Genomic DNA, 22,507 nt, shown 5'->3' on the forward strand with positions numbered 1-22,507 from the left:
ACATTTGACAAAATAGTCAAGCGTAAGAACAGACCCCAAAAGAAATGTACTGCTCCATGAATCCTAACAGCAGAGGAGCTGGGGGACTGTGTAGGGCTGTAAGTGTGCATATAGTTTAAAATTTTTAAATTAAAACGAATGAAGTAATTAACTTTGGTCCAGAGTCTGGCAACAGCCTTTATATTACAAATCCCACTTCAAAACCATCTAGGTTTCTGAAAATTATATAAGGCTCATTTACGTTTAATGAGCAAAATCTGGGACAAACTAGTCACCTGGCTGCCTTTACGTCAAAACTTAGTGTTATGTTATCCCACCATTTCATATTCTGGATAGGTGTATGTGTTAACAGGTTACTTTTTAACACAAGTACATGGTATCTTTGTTTTTCTTGCATTGTGTGAAATACCTAGTGATCCTGCTAGTACCCTTGCTTACCCATTTCAAACTGACCACACTAGGCATCATAGCACATCCTTCTCAAAGTTTTCTAATTTATCTGGCTGTGCTGGGAGGATAGCCTGCCTGTTCTCCAATGGCCAAGACTTGTGCTGACATGCACCCCCCCCCCCTTTACAGCTCTTCACTGAAGAACAGTGTACTACTCCTACCTCCTGCTGATATGCCCCACTGCATTCTCCACATCTCCAAACCCCTTATGCAGTTGAGAGCAGAGGTTATATGATCACTTATAAAAAATAAAAAAAATAATAATACACACGTACTAAACATTTTACCTTGACTTTCTATTTGAAATGAAATGGGTAGTTTTACAAGGTGAGGGTTCACCTATAGCTTAAGAGTCACTTACTCTGAATAAGCGAGTTAGGAGTTCTGGCTTTACTTTGACTTTTCTTGATGTGCATTGTTCCAAGTCGGGAATTTACAGTATTAAAAGAATGCGCTAGCATAACAGCCAGGCAACTAGCAATCTAAAGGATATATTAGAAGGAGGGGTGAAATGGACTCCCAGTTTCTCTGATGAGTGGCTTCCTTTCACAATGCACCACTAAAATATATGGGCATGAACTGTGCCTTAGAGTGTACCTACACACACAAGTATATCATGAAAATCATTACAAACCCTAACCCATCCACAAACCACCCCAAACAAAAAAAATAAAAAATACAAGTAACACCTAACCCTTTTGAAGAATGTATGTTTGAGCACCTACTGAAAATACATTAAAATTCAACTGTGACTGTCATTTCTTATTTTAATCAAAAAATTGCAGCAATGGTTCAATGATAAAAGGTCATAAAACGGTTGTGGTAATGGCCAAATGAGAAAACTGTTCAGCAAAGACTCCAAGACAGTTTGCAAAGTAGAAAGTCACCTTCCAAGGAATCATTTGCAATGTGAATGAAGAAAGAGCACAAGTTAAAAGGCAAAAGTATTTTTACAGCAGAATTGCCTGCACACAAATTGAAATTTACAAATGTACTGTGGCTGCAAGCTCTTACTCGCGGTAGGTTACTGTATGAGCCCACTAAATGGTGTAAGGCATGAGATAGAGAGTATATATATATATATATATATATATATATATATATATATATATACTCTCTATTTTCGAAAATTTAAAAATGTAAATGTATTCCGGTTGATGACATGCACACTTGGCGTAAAAGTCCTGTGAAGGTCTTGAGAATCTGGCAGAACTGAGTTGATCTTTTGCGCATTCCGTATACAGGTAAAAAAAAGTGACCTAGGGAAATGATCTACTGCCGGTAAATGAAGCCTCACATATCACATTCCACTTCTTTCTCAAAAGACGAAACCCGTGGGGTCTACAGCAAAAGAAGTTTTTTTTCTTTGTGGCTTTTTTGTTGTCTCCACTTTCTTCTTCCATGCGGCAACTTACAATTTACTCCACCTTGGGAAAAACTGCAAACCTAATGATAATCCCATTACTCTTTGATGAGAAAATAAAATTCTATGCACCTCAGGCCACAAAACTTCAATATAATATTTTTTTTCTCTCTTCACAGTTCACACCGAGGTTGCAAACACAAAGCCAGTAAAAAGAAAAAGTGCTCATATTCTTTTATCCAACAATTTGAAACGTTTTGTGGCTTTTTCCGTGCAGGAAGATGTCCAATATAAACATTCCCCTTCTTTCCATTTCCTAGTCCCATAATCTGCACCAGCCTTGCTCCCCACGAGTAAGACATTTTTTTCAAATGGTGCAGGATGCTTGAAAGGGAATGTTGCTTTATGAATATATACTATACATATGTTCTAAAAAAGTGTCAATTCTTAAGTAAAATTAAGCAACAGCGATTTTTGGCGATGATCAAAAAGTTTCGTTTTCAGATACAGCAGATGGCAGTTTTCATCCAGTCTTATTTTACCAAAATGGTCCTCCTGTGAAAACATCATGGCAGTGGTGGGCAATGATACCTCCTACATGTATTCAAATTTGTGATTCTTGGTTTAAAAATAAAAATTATAACATAAAAAAATGCCTTCCCGAAGAGAATGACTGCACGTTTATCCCTGCATAAACAAAAAAACAAACAATAGTAAGAAGAAAATCGAGATAAGCTAGTTAATTTTCAAAACACAGGTCTATAGACAAGCTATGCAACTGCTTAGAATTCATGATAAATATCTATTAGAAAAGGCCAATTTCGACTAGAAAGAATTACGTTTATCTATGTTGAGAAAAGATTATGCAAACCATAGCATGTGTGATATCACAATTCAACTATACATTAAATAATTACTCATTGAAACTGCATTATTGGGGTTCAAAGTGTATTAAAATTCAGTGCAGCTTAGAAATGGGATGCTTTATATAGGTGTTTGACCTAAGCGTAGCCATCTCCTATAAAACAGCTGATGCAGTTAAAGCTTAGTTGATGACCATGTTAGGATAGGGGCCCGTTCACATGCATAACGGCACATTATTCCATGCTTGGTTTGTTACCACAACACAATGGTGTGACGAGCCCTAAACACAGTTACAGATAAGTTCCCATAACCAATGTAAGCAGATCATTCTTAGCATTTTGCAGCTACTAATTAACTGGTAGAAAAAGTAAAAATTAATGGAATAGTGTGGCTCAAATGCTGCACTCAACATTTGAGTTGGTACAACATGACTGTGTCGCACAAATGCAGAATTGTTTAATAAGTTGTATGACTAAGTTCACAGTAACAAAGCCAGTGGCTGGGAGCACTTGGCCGGTGCTGACAACACATGGAAAATGCCCCCTTTTGGCATGCATGTGAACAGAGCCGTAAATTACTGAAAGAATTTATAATTTCATCAACAACTTGTTGTCAGCTCATCATGGACCATTTAATTAAATAACAGTCTTTATAAATTTCACAGGTTTATAGAGACTGGCCTTTCAATTTCCCATATAAGCACATTTATAACATGGTTGGGTGCAAAAATCTAAACCCTATAAGTAGGTCCCAAACTTTGGTTACATGTGTAGCACAAGAACACTCTTTAAATCATCTTTAATCCTGGTGATCACAATATAAACAAGGGCTTATCTGGATAAAAAGCTCCACTCCTCTACAGTTTGGCAGCTACAGATTTCAGCTGGAGCAAATTCCTATTCTTTGCTAAGGGCAGTTGAACATCTAGGCTAGATCACTATAGACTAAATAAGATTGATAACATCCCGGGGGCCTGTGTTTCTATATAGGACTTTTCTTTGGACCAAAAGGAGATTTGTGAGCTGCTCAACCCCCCCCCCCCCCCGCTTTGAAACTGGATAGCCATTTTGGGTCTAGCGGTTTTTATGGTGTCCCCTGTGTAAAGACTTGGTGTGCTTTAGTCTTTTGTTGCTCCTCCTTGCCCCTTTTGAAAAGGATGATCTACATTAATCATGCCCTAGCAGAGCCACACATCTTTTGTTCTTAACTGGCTGAGTTAAATCGTATGGATCTCATTTCACATGTGCTGCTGAAGAGGATGTAGAATTATTTGAAACGCGTTGCGCTGACATGTGGAATGTTACTATGTAGTCCTATAAAGCCTGTGTACAAGTATTGGATATATGTTACATGTGTTTTTAATATTTGTATAATAAAAATTGTGTTTTTATTGAAATATTGATGTGGTGCCAATATGGTATCTATATGCCCTTTAAAGTAATCCGCTACAAAGAATTGGTGTTTTGTGTATGAAATACAAGTACAGTTTGTTAAGTGACTGTGATCCCCCGCACTACTATGTATTAAACAAGTGAAACTGAAAAAAGTAAATACAACTATGGTGATGTATAAACAAAAAAAAGGGACTCAAAGAAATTGCTGCAAACCTGATGTGTTCACAGTTACATGTGCAATAAATGAAAAGTAAGTGGTGCTGCACTATTCCTCAGTGAATAATACAGTGAAATGATCAATATAAAGGTGTGCAATAATGAGCAATAAATGTTCAAGCCAAGAAGGAAGGGCGATCACAAACGTATATAATGTCCAATAAACTGATAGGCATCAAGTGCTCATTTATAAACAGTGCTCCGTTCTTCTTAAAAACCAATCCAACAGGTTCCCTGTGCTTCCACCAACACCTCAGTGCTCACAGAACTCTCACCTCATAGCCACATATAAAGAGCCCTGTGGTCAGGTTCCAATAAGGAGCTGGTGATCCTTCCTCCCAATATCCTTCTACTCAGCTCATCTGTATGGAATATATGATCCAGGATCCTAGGGCTACAGTTCCATGTGAACCTGTTGGATTGGTTTAAAGAAGAACTGAGCACCGTTTATAAAGGGGAGAAACCAGGAAGCGCCACCTGAGTGTAGTATGAAAAGCTGCTTTAATGGCATGGTATCATAATACACTTACAAGAAGAACATAAAAAGCTCATCTGTATAGATGTATGGAGTCCGTCTGGAGGTCCCTGGGTCTGGATCCGGTCATAGTGTGTGGCTGTGAGATGTTTTCCTCAGTGGCTCTACATGTCTTGTGTACACCAGGAGGGAGCAGGAACTCAGCATCAGACACTGATGGATGACATCACAGGAATCACAGGAATGCATCCGGGGTAAAGTCCACAGAGAGGGAAAGGAGAACTGAATCTTACCGGTTACCTTTGAGCACCGTTTATTGGACATTATATAAGTTTGTGATAATAATCACCCTTGCTTCTTGTATTGTTTGAACATTTATTGCTCATTATTGCACACCTTTATATTGATTGTTCATTTCACTGTATTATTCACGGAGGAATAGCACAACACCACTTACCCTTCCATACAAGTACAGTTTTTGCCACAGTGGCAGATGGACTTTTAGTTCTTGATTTAATAGAAGTGCAGTAATCACCACACTAGTCGTGCATGGACACTTCCTCCAGCTCTATAACGGAAAGACTGTAGCTCGGTATGGACAGGGAGCTGAAAGTTTGTGAGAGCCTGGCATTACACCAACAAGCCACTGGCTCCAGTTGCAATATTTTGTAGGCTCATTTGCAAAAGGATAATTGCACATTATTTTCGGCTAAAAGAAGATTTTTTTTTCAAAAGGTGTAGTTAGCCAGTTAAATCCAGGTGCCATTTATTCAAACCCCCATTTTTTTTCTCCCCCCCCCCCCCCTTTCTCCCAGTTTTATTACATACAATGCAGGGCTATCTATCCTGCTTTGTACATGAGGTAGCAAGCATACGACCACTTGTGGGATGGGTTGGATGGAAAAAGCCTACAGGAAGAGTACAGGAAGAGTAATGCAAGTATTACACTGTAATTCTAGAATTGATGATTAAGTTAACCCTTGCAGTTTGGGTTTTTTCTTCTTCTTGTGCTTGGAGTTAGGCTATAACTGAACTGAAAATCAGTGCTTTATTTCCTAAAGGGTATTTACATTGTGAGACATTAAAAAAGTAGAAGTATCTCTGCCCAACACTAAAAACTCTTCACCTTTATAATTAGGCCCTGGAGAAAGAATAAGATCAGGCAGAGAGCAGTTTGGCCTTGATGTTGTAAATACTTTTTGATAGAAAAAAAAGCTGTGGCGGATGTGTAGCTTTTTCTATTTGAAGATGGAAGATTTTAGATGCTGAACAAATTATATAGCAGAACAAAGCCTTGGATATGCACTGTAATCTAACACGCATGTGCTAAAAGAATGAGTAAACAATGGTTGTGGCATATTGTTTTTCCCCCAGACATCGCTGAATAGGCACAGCTACACTGTGAATTACAAAAGATACAATTTCAGTGTTGGCAGTGCAGGCAAAGTGAAAAATATGAACAAGTTAAATGAAGAGGTGTAGGCGGGAGAGCAGAAATATGTGCATTTGGGGATTTTCTTAAGAGTAGCAGAATTTTAAACATGCCCTATGAGAAATTATCTTCAAAGATTATTGTTGGTGGGTTAAATTGATAACACCAGTGCAACAAGTTACATAAGCAAGGTCCCAGAGACACAAGAGACAGACCTACCATGCATGCAAATCTAGACCCAGGAGTCAACAGGCTGCGGTTTAGTGTCGCGTGCATCCACCAGATTGACAGTAGGCCTGTTACTCCGGGTAATGTGTTTCTTATTTGAGTCATTCTGCAGCAGCAGAAAAGGAGAAGAGAGTAAAACAGATATTAATGCCAGGAGAGGAGCAACACCAGACAAGGCTTGTAAGAAAAGGAATTAGTTTATACAGTGAGGGGTTATAGGAGTGCCAAAACAAGCAAAAAAGAGAAACAAAACAGCAGGCTAGCGCAAAATTTCATATTACACACCCAGACCATCATTTGTCATTAAGAATCTGTTACCCAAGTGATAATAGAAACACTACAAAAATTAACACTTCTCAATTTAAAAATAATAAATGTCAGCTTTATTTCTAAGACTGACCTCTAATATTCTGCCCAACATGTTTCAAGACAGCACCCCTTTATCAGAGCCAACTCCAAGTTGGATCTGATGAAAAGGTACAGCCTCTAAATAGGTTAGCCAGGATATTAGATGTCAGTTTTTCAAATGAAACACTAATGGGAGGATGAGATGTTCCTTATGGAAATTATGTAAGAAATGTGCCTTTATACCACTTTCGTGGGCATTTGTTAGTATAATATGTTATTTTAATGTTTATTTCAAGCTATTTTTTTCCAGAATCTAACACTATTGCCAGTTTGCTCTCAGATTCATTAACAACTTTCCAATTAAGGTCTGGTTTAAGGAGTAAACCAGAGGTGGTATGACGTAAAAAGATAAAACATAAAAGACCATTAAAGTGGTTGTAAATTACTTACCCAAGATTGAAGCCCCCACAGCAGTCCTCGTTCACCACTCTGGTGGCCAACATCTCCCCGGGGGGTTACTCCCGGGTATCGGGGCTCTGGCGCAGTGATTGTGCAAGACCACAATGGCGTCACTCCCACGCAAGCATGTGTGAGCCGCCGGTAACGGCACAGTCTCACTGCAGCAATAGCAGGCACTTGCCGTTGCCGTCACATGCAAATACAGGGAGATCTCCTAAAACGTGTAGGTTTAAGAGATATCCAGTGTAGCTACAAGGAAACCCTAATTATAGGCTTGCCTGTAGTATAAAATGGTTGTAAAGGGTTTACAACCACTTTAAACTGTAGGTCAGGGATGTAAGAAATAGTGCAGTAGGAGTCACAACTGTGAACAGAATAGCAAGGGAGTTTACAGACTACTTTCCACTTAGGCCGGTCATACACAGCTTGAAACCTGCTGAACCAGCCAAGATTCGAACAGTTAGTGGGTAGGCTGAATGCACCAAGATCGATCGAGCAACTTGGGTACAAACCAGCCTGCTCGATTTCTCTTGCGATTATTGCTAGCGGCTGCTATAGCTGCTAGCGATAATCAATGTCTTTTGCTGGTAAGGATGGCCCGGCATGAGGGATTTCTGCATCAACACTGTCTGTAATGGTGGAAGCAAATTTCTTTCCTGCAACCAAATTCACGCTGTGTATGGACGGTCTAAAACCAATGCAATGCCAAATTCACCACACCCCTTTTTCATGTTTAAGGGCACCTGTGAGAACAGAGATAAGGAACGTTCACAACTGGATGTACAAGCTCAGCATAATCTAATTTTTACTGTCCAGCGAGTCAATGACCTGGAATAGGCATGACAGATGGGAGTTCAATTTTTCAAATCTTACTTTTATTATGCATACTTGTTTCAGGTTAGGGACTTGCTGGTAGCTAAACAAGGAATGGGGTGACATCCCTTTAGCTTTCCCCTTTAAGACATCCAGATTTTTTTTTTCTTTCAAAAAATAAAATAAACTGTTTCCTGCAGCAATTTGCCATAAAATGTGATCCGATTCTCATCTAAGTCGCAATAGACAAACAAAAGGAGCCTAAAGTGAAACTGCAGCCAAACAGGAAAGTTTAGCTTTACCGCCCCCCACTCCTCTACCATACTTGGACTTTTTTGGGTAGTGGGTACCTGGTTTTGACAAGTACCCACTCGGATCACCTAGGCAACCTGAGCAGGACTTCAGCCCACATCTTTACCCGCAGCCTTCTGAGACCTGTGATGTGTCGTAACCAGGCAGAAAGTGCAGTACAGGCCACGCATGCGCAGTGGTAAACAGTTTAAAGCCGCAAAGGCTTAACAGCCATCTTCCTTTAAAAAACAAGCTGGCGCTGGGGCCTGAGGACCGGTGAAGATATAGCCTAGTTGAGGACTGCACCGGATCCCTGGACAGGTAAATGAACCAATATTAAAAAATCACCAGCTACAGCATTTGTAGCTGCTGACTTAATTTTTTTTTTGGGGGGGGGGGCCTCTTTAAGCTGATAGCACGCAAACAACGCAAATTTCTCATGTTTATATTGAACACGGCAATTAAACATTCAGTGCGGGAGGAAAAAGTTCGGTAAAATGTCGGTAATAGGTGGTGGAACTTCCTTTGGTAACAATGGCTGTTTTCGGTAGCTCTGGATCAGACCAGTACAATGTTGGAGGAATTTCTGATCATTCCTCTTTACAAAGCTGTGTCAGCTCAGAAACCTTTGTAGGATGGCTGGTGTGAACAGCTCTTGAGGTCACTCCACAGCATCTATGGGGTTAAGGTCTGGGATATGACTGTGCTTTTTTTCTGAAGCCAGTCTGTAGTGGATTTACTTTGACGCCAAGGGTCATTGTCCTGCTGCATCACCCAACTTCTACTAAGCTTCAAATGGCGGACAGCAACCCTACCATTATCCTATAGGATATTTTGGTAAACTTAGAAATGTATTTTCCTCTTGATGATAGTAAGTGGTTCAGGCACTGAGGCAGCAAAGCAAACCCAAACCATGATGTTCCCACCACCTCATGTCATCGATAGGATGATGCTTTAATGTTTGTAACCTGTGCCCTTTTATGTGGCATGAATAGTGCTGAGTGTGCTTCTCACAACAATTCAGCCTTTGTTCAATCAGTCCACAAAACATTTTTTCCAGTAGCATTGTGGTTTGCAAGGTGATCTGTGGCAAACTTCAGGTGCAAAGAAGCGTTTCTTTTTTGGAGAGCAGCTGCTTCCTCCATGGCATGGACACCCTGCCTGTTTAAAGACTTGAGTATGGTAGATTCATGAACAGGGATGTTTGCCAGTTCCATTCATGTCTTCGAGCCTTTAGCTGTTACTCCTTGATTGTTCTTTCACAATGCTGATTGTGAAGATGACTCCCAAGGCACAATGCAGAATCCTCAGTGAGGTAATGTTTAATGCACGTGTTCAATAAAGACATGCCTAAAAGGGGTTGTAAACCCTCATATAAAAACAAAACAAAAAACATATACTTACCTCAACTGCGCAGTTAGTTTTGCACAGAGTGGCCCCAATCATCGTCTCCTGGGGTCCCCCAACAGCACTCGTGGCTCCTCCCCGCATCGCTTCTTTTAAGGAGTTTACCGTTCTCCCTGGGGGTTACCTTGCAGGCGCGCTCCCGAGTCCAGCAATTGCGTCCATAGACACAGAATGCTGGACTCGCCCTGCACCCCCCCCCCCCCCCCCCCCCCGTCACTGGATTTGATTAACAGCAGCGGGAGCCAATGGCTGCACGGCTATCAATCTATCCAATCAAGAGCCGAGAACACCGACCAGAGAGGTAGATTGTGTCTCTGGCGGGGGAATGAACGGGGGGCGCTGCTTAGTGACAGAAGTTTTTTCACCTTAATGCATCCTTTGCATTAAGTTGAAAAACACAACAGTTTACAACCACTTTAAGCATGTGTTTGTCTATTGTTGTGACTTAGATGAGGATTAGAACACATTTTATATACACACACACATCATGTGCTAAACACTGGTATGCCTAGCTTAATTTATAATGGTATTTCCTCTATGATGCTCTATGATCATTGTTTCTTCATGCCACGCTTAATTCACATTGGTTTAAGATTACAAACAGTAATTTGTATTATGTTATAAGGTGGTCTGAAGACAAATCAGAAAGAGATATTCAAAAAAGGCCTAAAAAAGTTATTAGTGTATTAATGTAGGACATCATGGTGTTTAAAAGTTAAAGAAAAAAAAAAAGTTATTAGTACTACTTTGTGAGGAATGATATTTATAAAAAATAACTGCGCATTAAAAAAAAAAAAAACATTAAAAAAAAACCCCATCTGAGTCACTATTTTAAGGCTATCAAATTTTTCCTCTGAAATGGCCAATTCAGTAGACTGAATAAAAATGACAGGTTACAAGCAATATAAAATCCATAAGTTCGATTACATAGCACCACCTAGTGGCCAACATACAGAATACATAAAGGAAGCTTGCCTTGCTTTATCATGTACGCTGAAGGGGTGAATTTATCCAAATGGGAGAATACAGAATCTGGAGCAGCTGTATTGGTGTTTTATCTACAACTCGTTCAGTTTGAAAAGGAAAGATAGAAGAGGCTTGGTTGCCATGCAAAGCTGCTCCAGATGCTGGCTGCACCAGTTTTGATAAATTTACTTCAAGGAGAATTAAATGAAGAGATAGACCTATAATTAAATATCATATTGACGTAGATGAAAGCTAAATAATATTGACATTTTTGCACAAGTTCCACTCCCTTAGGTGGCGTATGCATTAAGTAAAACAAGACAACCCTTCTGCAAGAAGCCAGCCATCTGCTGAATTTGTAGAGCTACCATTTGAATGTATTTCACAGTAAGGCCTAACCCAGTGTTTTTGGCTGAATTTATCCAGAAACTTCCAGGAAAGGCCAGATGAGGAAAAGTTTGTATTATTGTGGCTTGGTGCTGCCCTCATGAGCTATACTATCAATGGTCCATAAGTACCTTGTAGTAAAAGTCCTATCAGAGCTAGTAAGTTAGTCAGTTATGGAAATGTCCAAATTGGTTATCATGAGCAATCACAGAATCATATATATTTAGACATCAAAAAAGCCATCATTTTCTAGGCTGGATCATCTGTGAGGCCTACATCAATTTTGAGGGAATGTTTAATGTACACTATTTCAAATGTGAATAAAAAAAGCTTGGGAACAATCAAATCTTTTTGATTCATGCTTATGATTTAGAATGCATTTGCAAGAACAGATCACTTTCCCTCACCAATACAGACTGCTACACACAGCCACTCTTATTCTCTTCTCATTGTCAAAATACCTTCAAGGGTTCCTTTTCTGATAGATCTACCATGTTTTCATTTGACCTGTACTTGCGTTCCTTGTCCCTGTGGTCAATAGTGGAATAGCCATCTAATAGAAGGAGGAAAACACAGTTCAAGTTTTGTTTAAAGCAAATTAACTCAAATGCATTGGATTCACAAATGAAGTTCGACTGTCATTTAGGCCTGGCCCAACTCTTAAAAGCTACATAAGGCTTCAGTACAGTTTCGGGTGCACGTCACACTCTAGAGTGCATTAAAGTAGAAGGGCACTTAGTGCAGCAGCCCTCCACTAAACTGTGCAGGAAGTAGAACTGAACCCAATACAGTGTTGCCTTTTGTTCTACTTTAAGCGTAAACTGCAGCTACCTGAAAATCTTTGTTGCATGGTCGGCTTAGCAATGTATAGCCTTGCTTTTCAGTCCTCAACTGAGCTCTATGTTTCAGAAATTAAGGCAGACCATAAACCATGCGAATTTCGCACGATTCCCCCATAAACACAGACTGTACTGAAAGGGGAATCCCTCCCACCGAGCCATTGTGCTCTCCCGGCGGGGGAAGCCTGTGATTATTACTACCGGCTATAGCTGCTGCTAGCGATAAACACAAGTAAATCCAGCAGGCTGGATGTATCCAAGTTGATCAACTTGTTACATTCATCCTGCCCACATATGGTTTAAATCTCGGACTAAGACTTCTAAAACTCCAACATTTTTACATGTTGCCAACAGAGTGTCTGGAACTGAAGTATGAATAGGCAGGGGGCATAGTGCAGACTGAATTTGAACCAGGGCTGCTGCACAGGAACAGGCAGGCCATGCAAAAGATCTCCGCAGAATTGGACAGATTGAGCTATGGATAGTGCATATATCCTCTAATATGCATATTTCACATTTCTTAAAGCATGTTTTGGTGTCTATATTTCAAAGTTCTTCATTTCTGGTTCAGATACTTAAAAAAAAAAATAATAATAAATAAAAAAAAAGCACTTGATGCACACAACTTTTTAAAACATTCTTCCCCTGACTTCTCTGTCAAGAGCAACGGCACAACCATCCACCCATCCACACATGTCAGGGTGCTAGGTGTTATCCTGGACTCTGAACTCTCCTTTCGGCACCACATCCAATCACTTTCCAAAGCTTGCCGTCCCAACCTCTGAAACATCTCTAAACTACGTCCCTTTCTAACCAATGAAACCACAAAGCTCCTGATTCACTCCCTGGTTATCTCTCGCCTTGACTACTGCAATTCCCTCCTCATTGGCTTACCTTTAAATTGGCTACCCCTCTCTGCCAATCCCTCCATTGGCTGCCACTTGCCCAACAAATTAAATTCAAAATACTAACACTTACTTACAAAGCCATCCACAACTCTGCCCCCAGCTACACACTAGCCTAATCTCAAAATACCAACCTAATCACCCACTTCGTTCCTCCCAAGACCTCCTGCTCTCTAGCTCCTTCATCACCTCCTCCCATATCCACCTCCAGGACTTCTCCCGAGCCTTGCCCATCCTCTGGAACTCACTACACCAATCTGTCAGAATGTCTCCAAATGTATCCACTTTTAGGCGATCCCTGAAAACGTTCCTCTTCAGAGAAGCCTATCCTGCCTCCATCTAACAATTGCACTATTTTCTCCATTAGCTCATCCCCAACAGCCATTACCCTTTTGTATAGCTTGACCCGCCCTCCTAGACTGTAAGCTCTAACGAGCAGGGCCCTCTGATTCCCCCTGTCTTGAACTGTATTGTAATGTAATGTCTACCCTAATGTTGTAAAGTGCTGTGCAAACTGCCGGCGCAATATAAATCGGGTATAATAATAATAAAAATAATAATAATAATAGGCTTGTTGGCTTCTTTTTTTTGGAAAAATAACATTCTTAAACAACAAGTATTTAAAGGGTCCCTGTTCCTCGAATAGTCGGGATACACATTACAAAGGGGATCCATGTGGGGACTGAGTGGATCTGAACCAGTTTAAAAAAAATAAAAAATCTATTGTCCTAAAGCAGCTAACCCTGTTCAGTGAGTTATCAAGATGCAGTAGAGGAGTTGTTCACAGGCACAACATTTCTCAAGGTGTCAGACAATTGACCGCACATTAGCTGCTCTCCGATGGGAAAAAACGGTGCTAGAAGTATTAACGGGTAAGTGTAAAGTAAGAAAAGTCTAATTTTAAGGCAACTTCCCATTTTTTAATTTGACTGACATTCTTCTTTAAATGAATCTGGGCAGAAATATGGAAGCTGCCATTACTTAGTTGTGTTTGAAGATGGAAGCACTGGGGCTGGAGTCACTCATCCAATGCAATCTATACTTTTTCCAGAGCAGTGACCAAGCAGTGAGGTTGACAGCCCTGGAGCCTGAGTCTTTGAAAACAAGTCAGTGCTAGCTACTCCAACACTTGTAATTTGATTGTTTTTTTCTAAGACTGAACATCAAGCGAAAAGGATTGTTCATAGTTTCCTTACCAGGACCAAGCTCGCCCATGGGGATCATGTCACGGCTCCCAGACTTCTTGTTTGCTGCAATGCAAGAAAAGGTTTATTCAGAAAGCCTATTCTACATCCTGTACCTCTTACAAGCATTTTTATGATCATTGATATTTTAGATTTATTATCCATCACTGTTCTAACCCGTTGGCAAGAAGGAGAGCTCTTACACATTCCCCAGATGTGCATGACCAAGCTTTAGCTTTTTCACTTACTGTGTCTCCTTACTGGGCAAGGCTTGGTAAAAACAGGGTAATACCTCAATAGCACAAAAATGTATTGCATATTTACACCAGAAAAGGGCTGTAATGGGTTAAACAAGGTATCTAAGGGTTATTGTGAAGTAAATACCAAAATGTATATATACACCAAAAAATTCACAGTCAGCTGTCCCCTATCTGGAAAAGCAAGCTCTTACTTTGGCTTTTATCCACCAGAGGGAGTGTACTGTCATCAAATCCAGATTTCCCATTACCTTTCGATCCCTTAGGCAATGTTGATGTGGCAGACTGAAAAACATTACAAAAATTAAAATTGCTTTATAAACAGGAAGTAATGAGCATTCTTTGCTACAATTTTTTTCCTGCCATTTGCCAAAGCTGGCTATAGATACAATACTTTTTTTTCATTCAGCCAGTCAAACACACACACCACAAATTTTTGTAATTAGCCAGCTCGACAGAATTCGATAGTTAGATAGCTAGAGAGGCCACCTGTGGTTTGCATGAAAGCATAAGGTGAAGAGCCAGAAACTCGTCCTCCCAATAACAGTTTTATTAGTAAAGTGCACTGTGTGCAAGTTACGGCAGCTTACACTTTTCGGTAAAAAACCTTAATCACAGCCATGAAGGCTACGATTAAGGTGTTTTACCAAAAGGCGCAAGTTGCACACTATACTCTTAAATAATATTCTTTTTTTTTTTTTTTTTTTTTTTAATCGGGAGGAGGAGTTGCCAGAGCTTCACACTTTTATACTTTAATGCTGTTTAAAATGCCGGGAAGACAATATGAGCTTTGTTGCACTGTTGGTTTGCCTCCAAAAGGGGAAATCAACCTAGCCGCATATCTTCTTTTGTACACATGGATCGCAATTGAGCCAGTTCCTTCTGAACAGGCTGAATAGCGATCAATGGCCAGCTTAAGTTGTCTCTTGAAACCAGTACTAGTCACTAGGACTATCATCCTTTGAAAATAGTTTACATGGTACTACTGCTTGATGTTTGTCAGGTAAAACCAGGGCAGTCTTTAAGGCAGGGCAAAAAGGGCAGCTGCCCTGGGCCCTCATTGTTGTGGGGCCCAAAGCAGCTGCCTCATACTTGCCAACTATCCCAGTGTAAATTCCCTTGAAGTTTTAGTCCTGTACTCTGTCCTGATATCTCAGTGTGAATTGATGGTACTAATGCTGCCCAGTTCTGCCTTATTGTTGTGTACAGATGACTCATCTGCAGACCCTGTGTTTACGTGTAAATAACCGGCATTCGTATGTAAATATTGGCAGCATTACTAAGTAATTAGATGCAGCTGGCAGCATTGATATGATAAATAAAGGTGGCATTCATATGTGCATCATGCTCCCCTGCAGTGAGGAGATGTACTGTAACCTCTAGAAACCAATCAGTGAGCAATATTACTTAACAGTAATCTCTAGCAACCAATTAACAAGCAGAAATCATTTTCTGTAACCTCTAGCAACTAATCAGTGAGCCATAATGTGTGCTGTAACCTCTAGCAACCAGTCATTAAGCAGTAATGATATGCTGTAACCACTGGCAACCAATCGCAATTGCTGCCTGATCTGATACAGTAAACTGATTTTAAGTCTAGCTGCTATTTATTGTATGTCTCAGAGCAGGTGGAGAGCAAAATTGCTCCCCCCCAAGAAAATGTTGCCCGGGGTCCAATCTATTTTAAAGATGGCCGTGGGTAAAACCATCAATCACCAAGCAGGGTTCTGTCATATTAATCATACTAACAATTGTCGGGGGGAAATGGTTCAAGAGATGGTGTATATTGTTAGAGAATAAAAAAAATGGTTAGTTTTAGTTTGGTGATTTAGGTACATAAAAGTCTAAATTTGTCTAGGTCTTTTCATGATACAAATGTATAGTTCTATACAAAAGCCACAGGGTCATTTGGCAATTTAAAGTGGCTGTTAAGCCACGGAGTGTCATTTCTACATTCCACTCTATTACATTGACTGATGTGCCTAGTGTATGTGGTTTTGTTAAAAAAAAAAAAAAAAAAAAAAAAAAAAAAAAAACTGTTCTATACTGTATTTCTGAGTGCCACTCGATACTCACGCGACCGGCTGCCTCTTTCCTGTCCCAGTCTGACAGCTAAAGCGGGAAGGGTTGAGAAACTCCCACTGACATCAGGTGGGAGGCGGAGAGAGGCAGCTGGTCACATGGCCCCTGCTCGTAAATACAGTATAGAATGGCTCATTTATACAAAATCATATACACTGGGACACATCAGTTAATTTAATAGGGGGTTTCAAAAACGAAACTCAGAAATTATAGCAGCAGTCGGGGCTGACAGGCAGGGAGAGGGGTGGAGAGCAGAGGAGAGCTGTGTCTGACGGAGGCACGTAAACTAACCACGGTGTCAGGGCTCAGCAGCCATGATACACCATTGTCAGTTTACGGGGAGGGTAAAACCAGGCAGGTTTAGCCAGGTATTTCAAGTGATACAGGGGGGCAATTTACACAGCACAAGCACTGTGCTGTTCATGCTTTAAAGGAACAGGATTTTTTTTTTAGGGTTACAAACACTTTAAGCCCACATTTCTTAGAGAACCTAAAGAAAGCCACAAGTAGCAAGTAAAAGGTGGGAAGTTTGTGTAAATGAGGAAAATCCAAATTTACCCTGTAGAAGATATAACATCGCACATAGCAAGTAAATATGGGTTTTGGTCCCAGATCTTAGGCTCAGGAGATGCTGCACTTGCCTATTAATAAACCTTATATAGGATTATGAATTTATGTTCTGTTTAGGTACAAGTTATTTTAAGTTTCCTAAATATATTAAACACCCCAATTCATACAAAATTATATTCTGTATTAAAATGTCTTGCTTCAGAGTGGTGGATGGATAAGAAAAGAATGAGATTTGGACCACGATGTGAGCCTTGGAGTAAGAAGCCAGCTGTGTATACACTTCAGTCTGTACACAGCATGAAGGCAAAATGCTTTGTAGCACCACCTTGCTTATGAGCAAAGTAAGCCATTCTAATCCTGTGCGGCAATGCAGAATATAATAGTAGCTTTCCCACTGTAATAACATTCTAAATGTTGCCTCTGAGAAAACACTGATAGTGGGCCAAATTGTGCCTTGGTTATGAATATCTGAAGGCAAGTCTCTATCTGATAAAGATGCCCTCTGAGACTGAAAAGCTTATATGATGCAACACTCCTCGGTGCTGCACAGTTTTTGTAAAAGAAGAGCAAGACATAATGATAAACAGCAGGATGCTGAATTTCTTCACATTACTCTCTCAGTAAGATGTAAACAAGTAGCAGATTATCATAGAACTATTGTCTTTATTGACTGCTTTGTAATCATCTGGCTCAAAGGGAAAGATCACCAGGTAAATTTAACATCAAATACTTTAATGTATTTACACAGTATGTGACAGTGACACACTAAGGCCGCCATACATGGTTCAAACCATGATTCAAACCATGAATGGGCAGGCTGTATGTACGAAACTGATTGCCTTGGGTACAACCAGCCTGCCGGATTCTCTTGCGATTATCGTTAGCAGCTGCTAAAACCGCAAGCAATAATCATGGTTTTCTTCTGGCGGGGACGCCTTCACCCGCCCCATTGCCAGGAGAGGATGATTGCCAATTTCCCTTTTAACACTGTCTGTGTTGATGGGGGAATCGTGCAAATTTCTTTTGCACCGTGTATGGCTAGGCTAAGATTAACCACTTCCCGACCAGCGCACGACGATGTACGTTGGCAGAATGGCGCGGACATATGGGCGTACAGGTAGGTCCCTTTAAGAATGCTGCAGTGCCATCACGCGAGTGCCACCGGCAGCATGCGCGCCGGTCGGGACCCCTGTGAGCCCGGGCGCGGGTCACGTGGACTCGATTGCCATGGGGAGGCTGAACGGAGAGATGCGGAAGTAAGCAGCATCTCCCCATTCTGCCTAGCAACAAGTGACCCTCATATCTCTGCTCCCTGTGATTGGAGCAAAGATCAGTGTTCATAACACAGCCACGCCCCCCACAGTAACACGCCCCTAGGACACACTTAACCCCTACACTGCCACCCCTGGTTAACCCCTTTACTGCCAGTGTCATTTACAGAGGAATCGGTGCATTTGTATAGCACTGATTGATGTATAAATGACAATGGTCCAAAAATGTCTGATGTGTCCACCGCAGTGCCGAATCGCAAAAAGTGGTATGGTCTTAAGCCAGCAAAATGGTCCAGTCTGAAAGTGGTTATCAGATACCGTATTAATGAAGTATACCAATACATAAGCTGGAGCTAGGAAACTCCGTCAGGAGAGAATTAGGAAGGTTGCCTTGCCGATTTCCTTCTTAAAATGGTAGTTGCTCTGATGTCATTTCTCATGGCGTGGCTTTTTAGGGGGAAGCAGCAATGGAAGCATCAGCCTACAGTATTTCACACACGTCGAGCAGAGAGGGGTGGATGTTGACTGACTATAGAGTTCACAGAATCTGAGGGAGATCATGTCCTTTGTGTGTACAGCATCAATTGGATTGGGATGAATAAAACTCCAGGTAACCATTATTACGCACACACAATACTGGGTAAGAGATCTGCAGCCCATACCTGAAAGTTTGCCTTGTTCCACCCTTCTTTCTGAAGGGCACTTCGAAGTTCCTTGTAGCTCCATATCATTTGTAGGACATGCGAAGCAGCCTTTACCTCTCTTGGGGACTGACTGAATAAGATGACAGAAGACACATTTTTGTTATCAGGGAACGAATAACACAGAAAGGATGACATACATAAAACTTGTTATGCAATGCTTACAAACACATGCGGTGTGTACCCTAGGGAAGGAACTACTACACATTTTAACTGAGAAGATTATAAATATTAATGATTTGTGAAATGTCTAACTTATTTAAACGCTTTCTCAACAGCAGATATCCTTCTACATACTAAATCACAAACAGTATTGAGCTTCTAAATGGTTAAATGATGAATGTGTTCATCAATTAAATTGTATATATATATATATATATATATATATATATATATATATATATATATATATATATATATATACACACACACACATATATACACATATATATATATATATATATATATATATATATATACACACATACACACACACACAATGTGCATAAATAAAATTTAACAGAATAAACGATCAACCACTGTGTGAAAATATTTCCAAAAGTGCTCGCTTCCAGAGTTTTAGGCTGCTCACCTCAAATTTTGACCCCTGTTTCACCTGTGGGTCAAAAACAGCCGCGATGTGACGTCAGCACGTAGCCTCCGCCCCCTATATGCATTACGTGAAGGTGCAGCCTTCTTCAGTAGGGGACCCAGCTTAGACTCCTACTGAAAAAGTCTACGCCTTGACGCAACACGTAAAGAGGCGGAACCCACGTGCTGATGTCAAATTGTGCCCATCTCTTATTCTATGATTTTATGCCTTCACATCTAGCAAGGCTTATAGTGCTAGAGTTGTGAGTATTATACTAAGCTTTTCATGAGAATAAAAATTTGTTATACAGGGAGCACTAGATTCTGCCACTTTTTCACATATCCGTTGACTGGTGAGAGGTAGTGGGGCTCAAAGCCGGGTAAAGGAAGTAAGAGAGATGGAGGACTAGAAGTGCCATCATCAAGCTTGTTCTATCCGATATCCCCAGAGGGAACTGCTGTTTTTCTCCCGCTGGTGAAACAGGGGTCAAAAGTTGAGGTGAGCAGTCTAAAACTCATGTGGAAGCGAGCATGAGCACTTTTGGAAATATTTACACACAGTGGTGGATCGTTTCTTCTGTGGAATTTATGCACATGTCTCATTATATATGGACTTTTTATTTCATGTATATATAATCATTGTTAGTTGATTGATGAACACGTGCATCATTTAACCATTTAGTAGCGCAGCCCCTATTTGTGATTTAATAGAAGTTTGAATGTCGAGGAAACATTTTTTGAGTGATAGCAACTACTTTAAATTGCACATTAACATCCCTTATAGATATTGGTGTTTTTTTTTCGGATGTTTCTTCGATTTGCTTGATTTACACGGGGATTGCACTGATTGCTTTTTCATTTGTGATCATTCTAAATACCCTTAAGAAAAAAATAAAAGATGCATAGTAGTCTTGGTTATACTTTCTGCAGTTTGTTACTGCTTGTTTCGTAGAAGGTGCCGCCCCATACTACCCTATAATGATCTAGTTACTGTAGTGTCCTGAAATCCTGCAGAATAGCTGACTTATGTTACACAGTGCTGTACACTCAGACTATGAAACAAACAGCTTACAGTCCAGATGCTAGAGCTGCAAATTCTTTAGAGCTGTAAATTTCCCAACCAGTCTGCACGGATTACCAATGTGTCTTTTTAGCACGTCTTTTCTCACTATCACAGGTGGAATTAGTGCTTTTCCTGCAAACTGTCACTAATGAACACAGCTGTACAAGTCACTAGAAGACTTTGTATACAGCTACGGTCTTGGTGTTTTTTTTTACCTTAGGCTACTTTCACACTGAGGCACTTTACAGGTGCTAAAAATAGTGCCTGTGTAGCGCCTGTAAAGAGCCTCTCCTGTGTCTCTAGTGTGAAAGCCTGAGGACTTTCACACTGGAGCGGTGCACTTGCAGGACCATCAAAAAAGTCCTGCAAGCCGCTCTTCTCCCCCCCTCTGCTTTCACAGGCTACACAGAGCAGCGGACACAATTGGCTCCTGCTGCTGTAAGTCAAATCCTGTAAGGAGGGAGCCCTATGGATGTCCCTATAGCACCCGGCTTGTTATGGGGCACTTGTATAAAGGAGAAGGAGGGACCACTCTGTTTAATAGCATCACAGAGCAGTTAAGTATACCATCTTTTTTATTTTATAAAAAAAAAAAAATTGCCTTTCCAATTATTTTAAGTGGACCATAAGATTTCTCTTGTTCAGCTTACTATCCAGTGTGGATTGATTACTCTCTCCTGCTGGCTATTGCATTCTGACAGCTGGTACCCAGCAACTGCATATCGTTTGATGTACCCACCGTTCAGCCAACAATTTTCCACCAAACACCTTTGACAAATACAGATTAAAAAGGATTTGTTAACCCACCTCTTACTTTATATAATCTGCTTGGTCTCCTAAGGATACGTCCCCCTGTCTGTCGTGTGTGTATATATATATATATATATATATATATATATATATATATATATATATATAAATAAAGGAGCTGTGTATACCTCAGATCAGCGTTCACGTGATGCTCCGCATCTCTTCCCTCCCCATCTGACAGATGCAGCTGGAGGGGCCGAGTTTCCCCCACTGACATCAGTCTGGAGGAGAGGCGGTGAGTCGGCCCATCACGTGACCGATGATCATCGCTCACAGATAAGGTATACACAGTTTTTTTTTATACAAACACACACAGGGGGACATATATCCTTATAAGACAGAGCAGATTATATAAAGACATGTTATTAAAGCAGCGCGGGGGGGGGGGGGGGGGGGGAGGCGGTCGGCACACACAGGAGCCGACAGGCAGGGACACAAGCAAAGAGAGGAGAGACATCAGGCTGCGGATGATGGAGGCTCAAAAACTGACCACAATGTCAGGGCTCAGCAGCCATGATCAGTTCACATAGGGTAGGGAAGAAACTGGCAGGATCAGCCAGGTTTTTCTAGGTGTTACAGGTGTCCAAATGACACAGCACCAGCACTGTCATATAACATGCTTTAAAGGAGCAGGATCCATTTTTTTTTTTTGGTTGACACACGCTTTAAAATGCTGCCATTAGAAACTCCAATGTTTTCTTACAGTAGGTATAGTCCCAAATTAATACACAGTGGTGTTTTAGAAACATACTTAGACAAGAGTTTAAGATCTGGAAGATTAAGAGCCAGCAAATCCACCCTTGGTTATACAATAAAGTATCTAACCAGATAGTGCAGTCTTCATTCTAAAATGGTTCTCAATACTGAACAGCTTGTGTTCTTACTGTTGTTAATCATTTGAATATCTAGCTTAAGTATGCAGTTTGATTACCTTGATTTGTTAATTGTGATCAGTTTTTCAATTCCCTGTGTCTGGATGAGAGAGCGTGCATTTTCTGAGCTGTCTGTGACTATCTCATGGATGGTATTAAGCACAGCTACCACTGTGTCTTCCTCCAAGTTCTTGGCAGGACGCTGCTGCCCCCCGGGCAAGTTTCGCACCAATTGACCCATGGCATAATTGCCTGAGGTAGAAAGAGAT

General features: G+C 40.7%; 1 protein-coding gene across 7 annotated transcripts in view; it reads right to left on the bottom strand.

Moving 5' to 3' along the window:
* Window positions 1-1,199: 1,199 nt before the first annotated feature.
* ARVCF (ARVCF delta catenin family member) overlaps window positions 1,200-22,507 on the bottom strand; it is a 1,038,475-nt gene continuing 1,017,167 nt past the window's right edge. For 6 of the 7 annotated variants that reach the window (XM_077461693.1, XM_077461692.1, XM_077461694.1 and 3 more), the window contains 7 exons: window positions 22,298-22,490; window positions 18,864-18,975; window positions 14,473-14,563; window positions 14,034-14,087; window positions 11,555-11,646; window positions 6,414-6,528; window positions 1,200-2,500 (listed from right to left, as the gene is read on the bottom strand). In XM_077461693.1, the coding sequence (XP_077317819.1) occupies window positions 6,427-6,528; window positions 11,555-11,646; window positions 14,034-14,087; window positions 14,473-14,563; window positions 18,864-18,975; window positions 22,298-22,490 (644 nt within the window). In that variant the 3' untranslated portion in view covers window positions 1,200-2,500; window positions 6,414-6,426. The remainder of the gene's footprint in view (window positions 2,501-6,413; window positions 6,529-11,554; window positions 11,647-14,033; window positions 14,088-14,472; window positions 14,564-18,863; window positions 18,976-22,297; window positions 22,491-22,507) is intronic. The other variant, XM_077461696.1, reaches the window with a different exon arrangement.

Source organism: Lithobates pipiens, unplaced genomic scaffold (genome assembly GCF_037356315.1).
Source record: "Lithobates pipiens isolate NorthernLeopardFrog02 unplaced genomic scaffold, aLitPip1_a1.2 Scaffold_3, whole genome shotgun sequence".
NCBI lineage: Eukaryota > Metazoa > Chordata > Amphibia > Anura > Ranidae > Lithobates > Lithobates pipiens.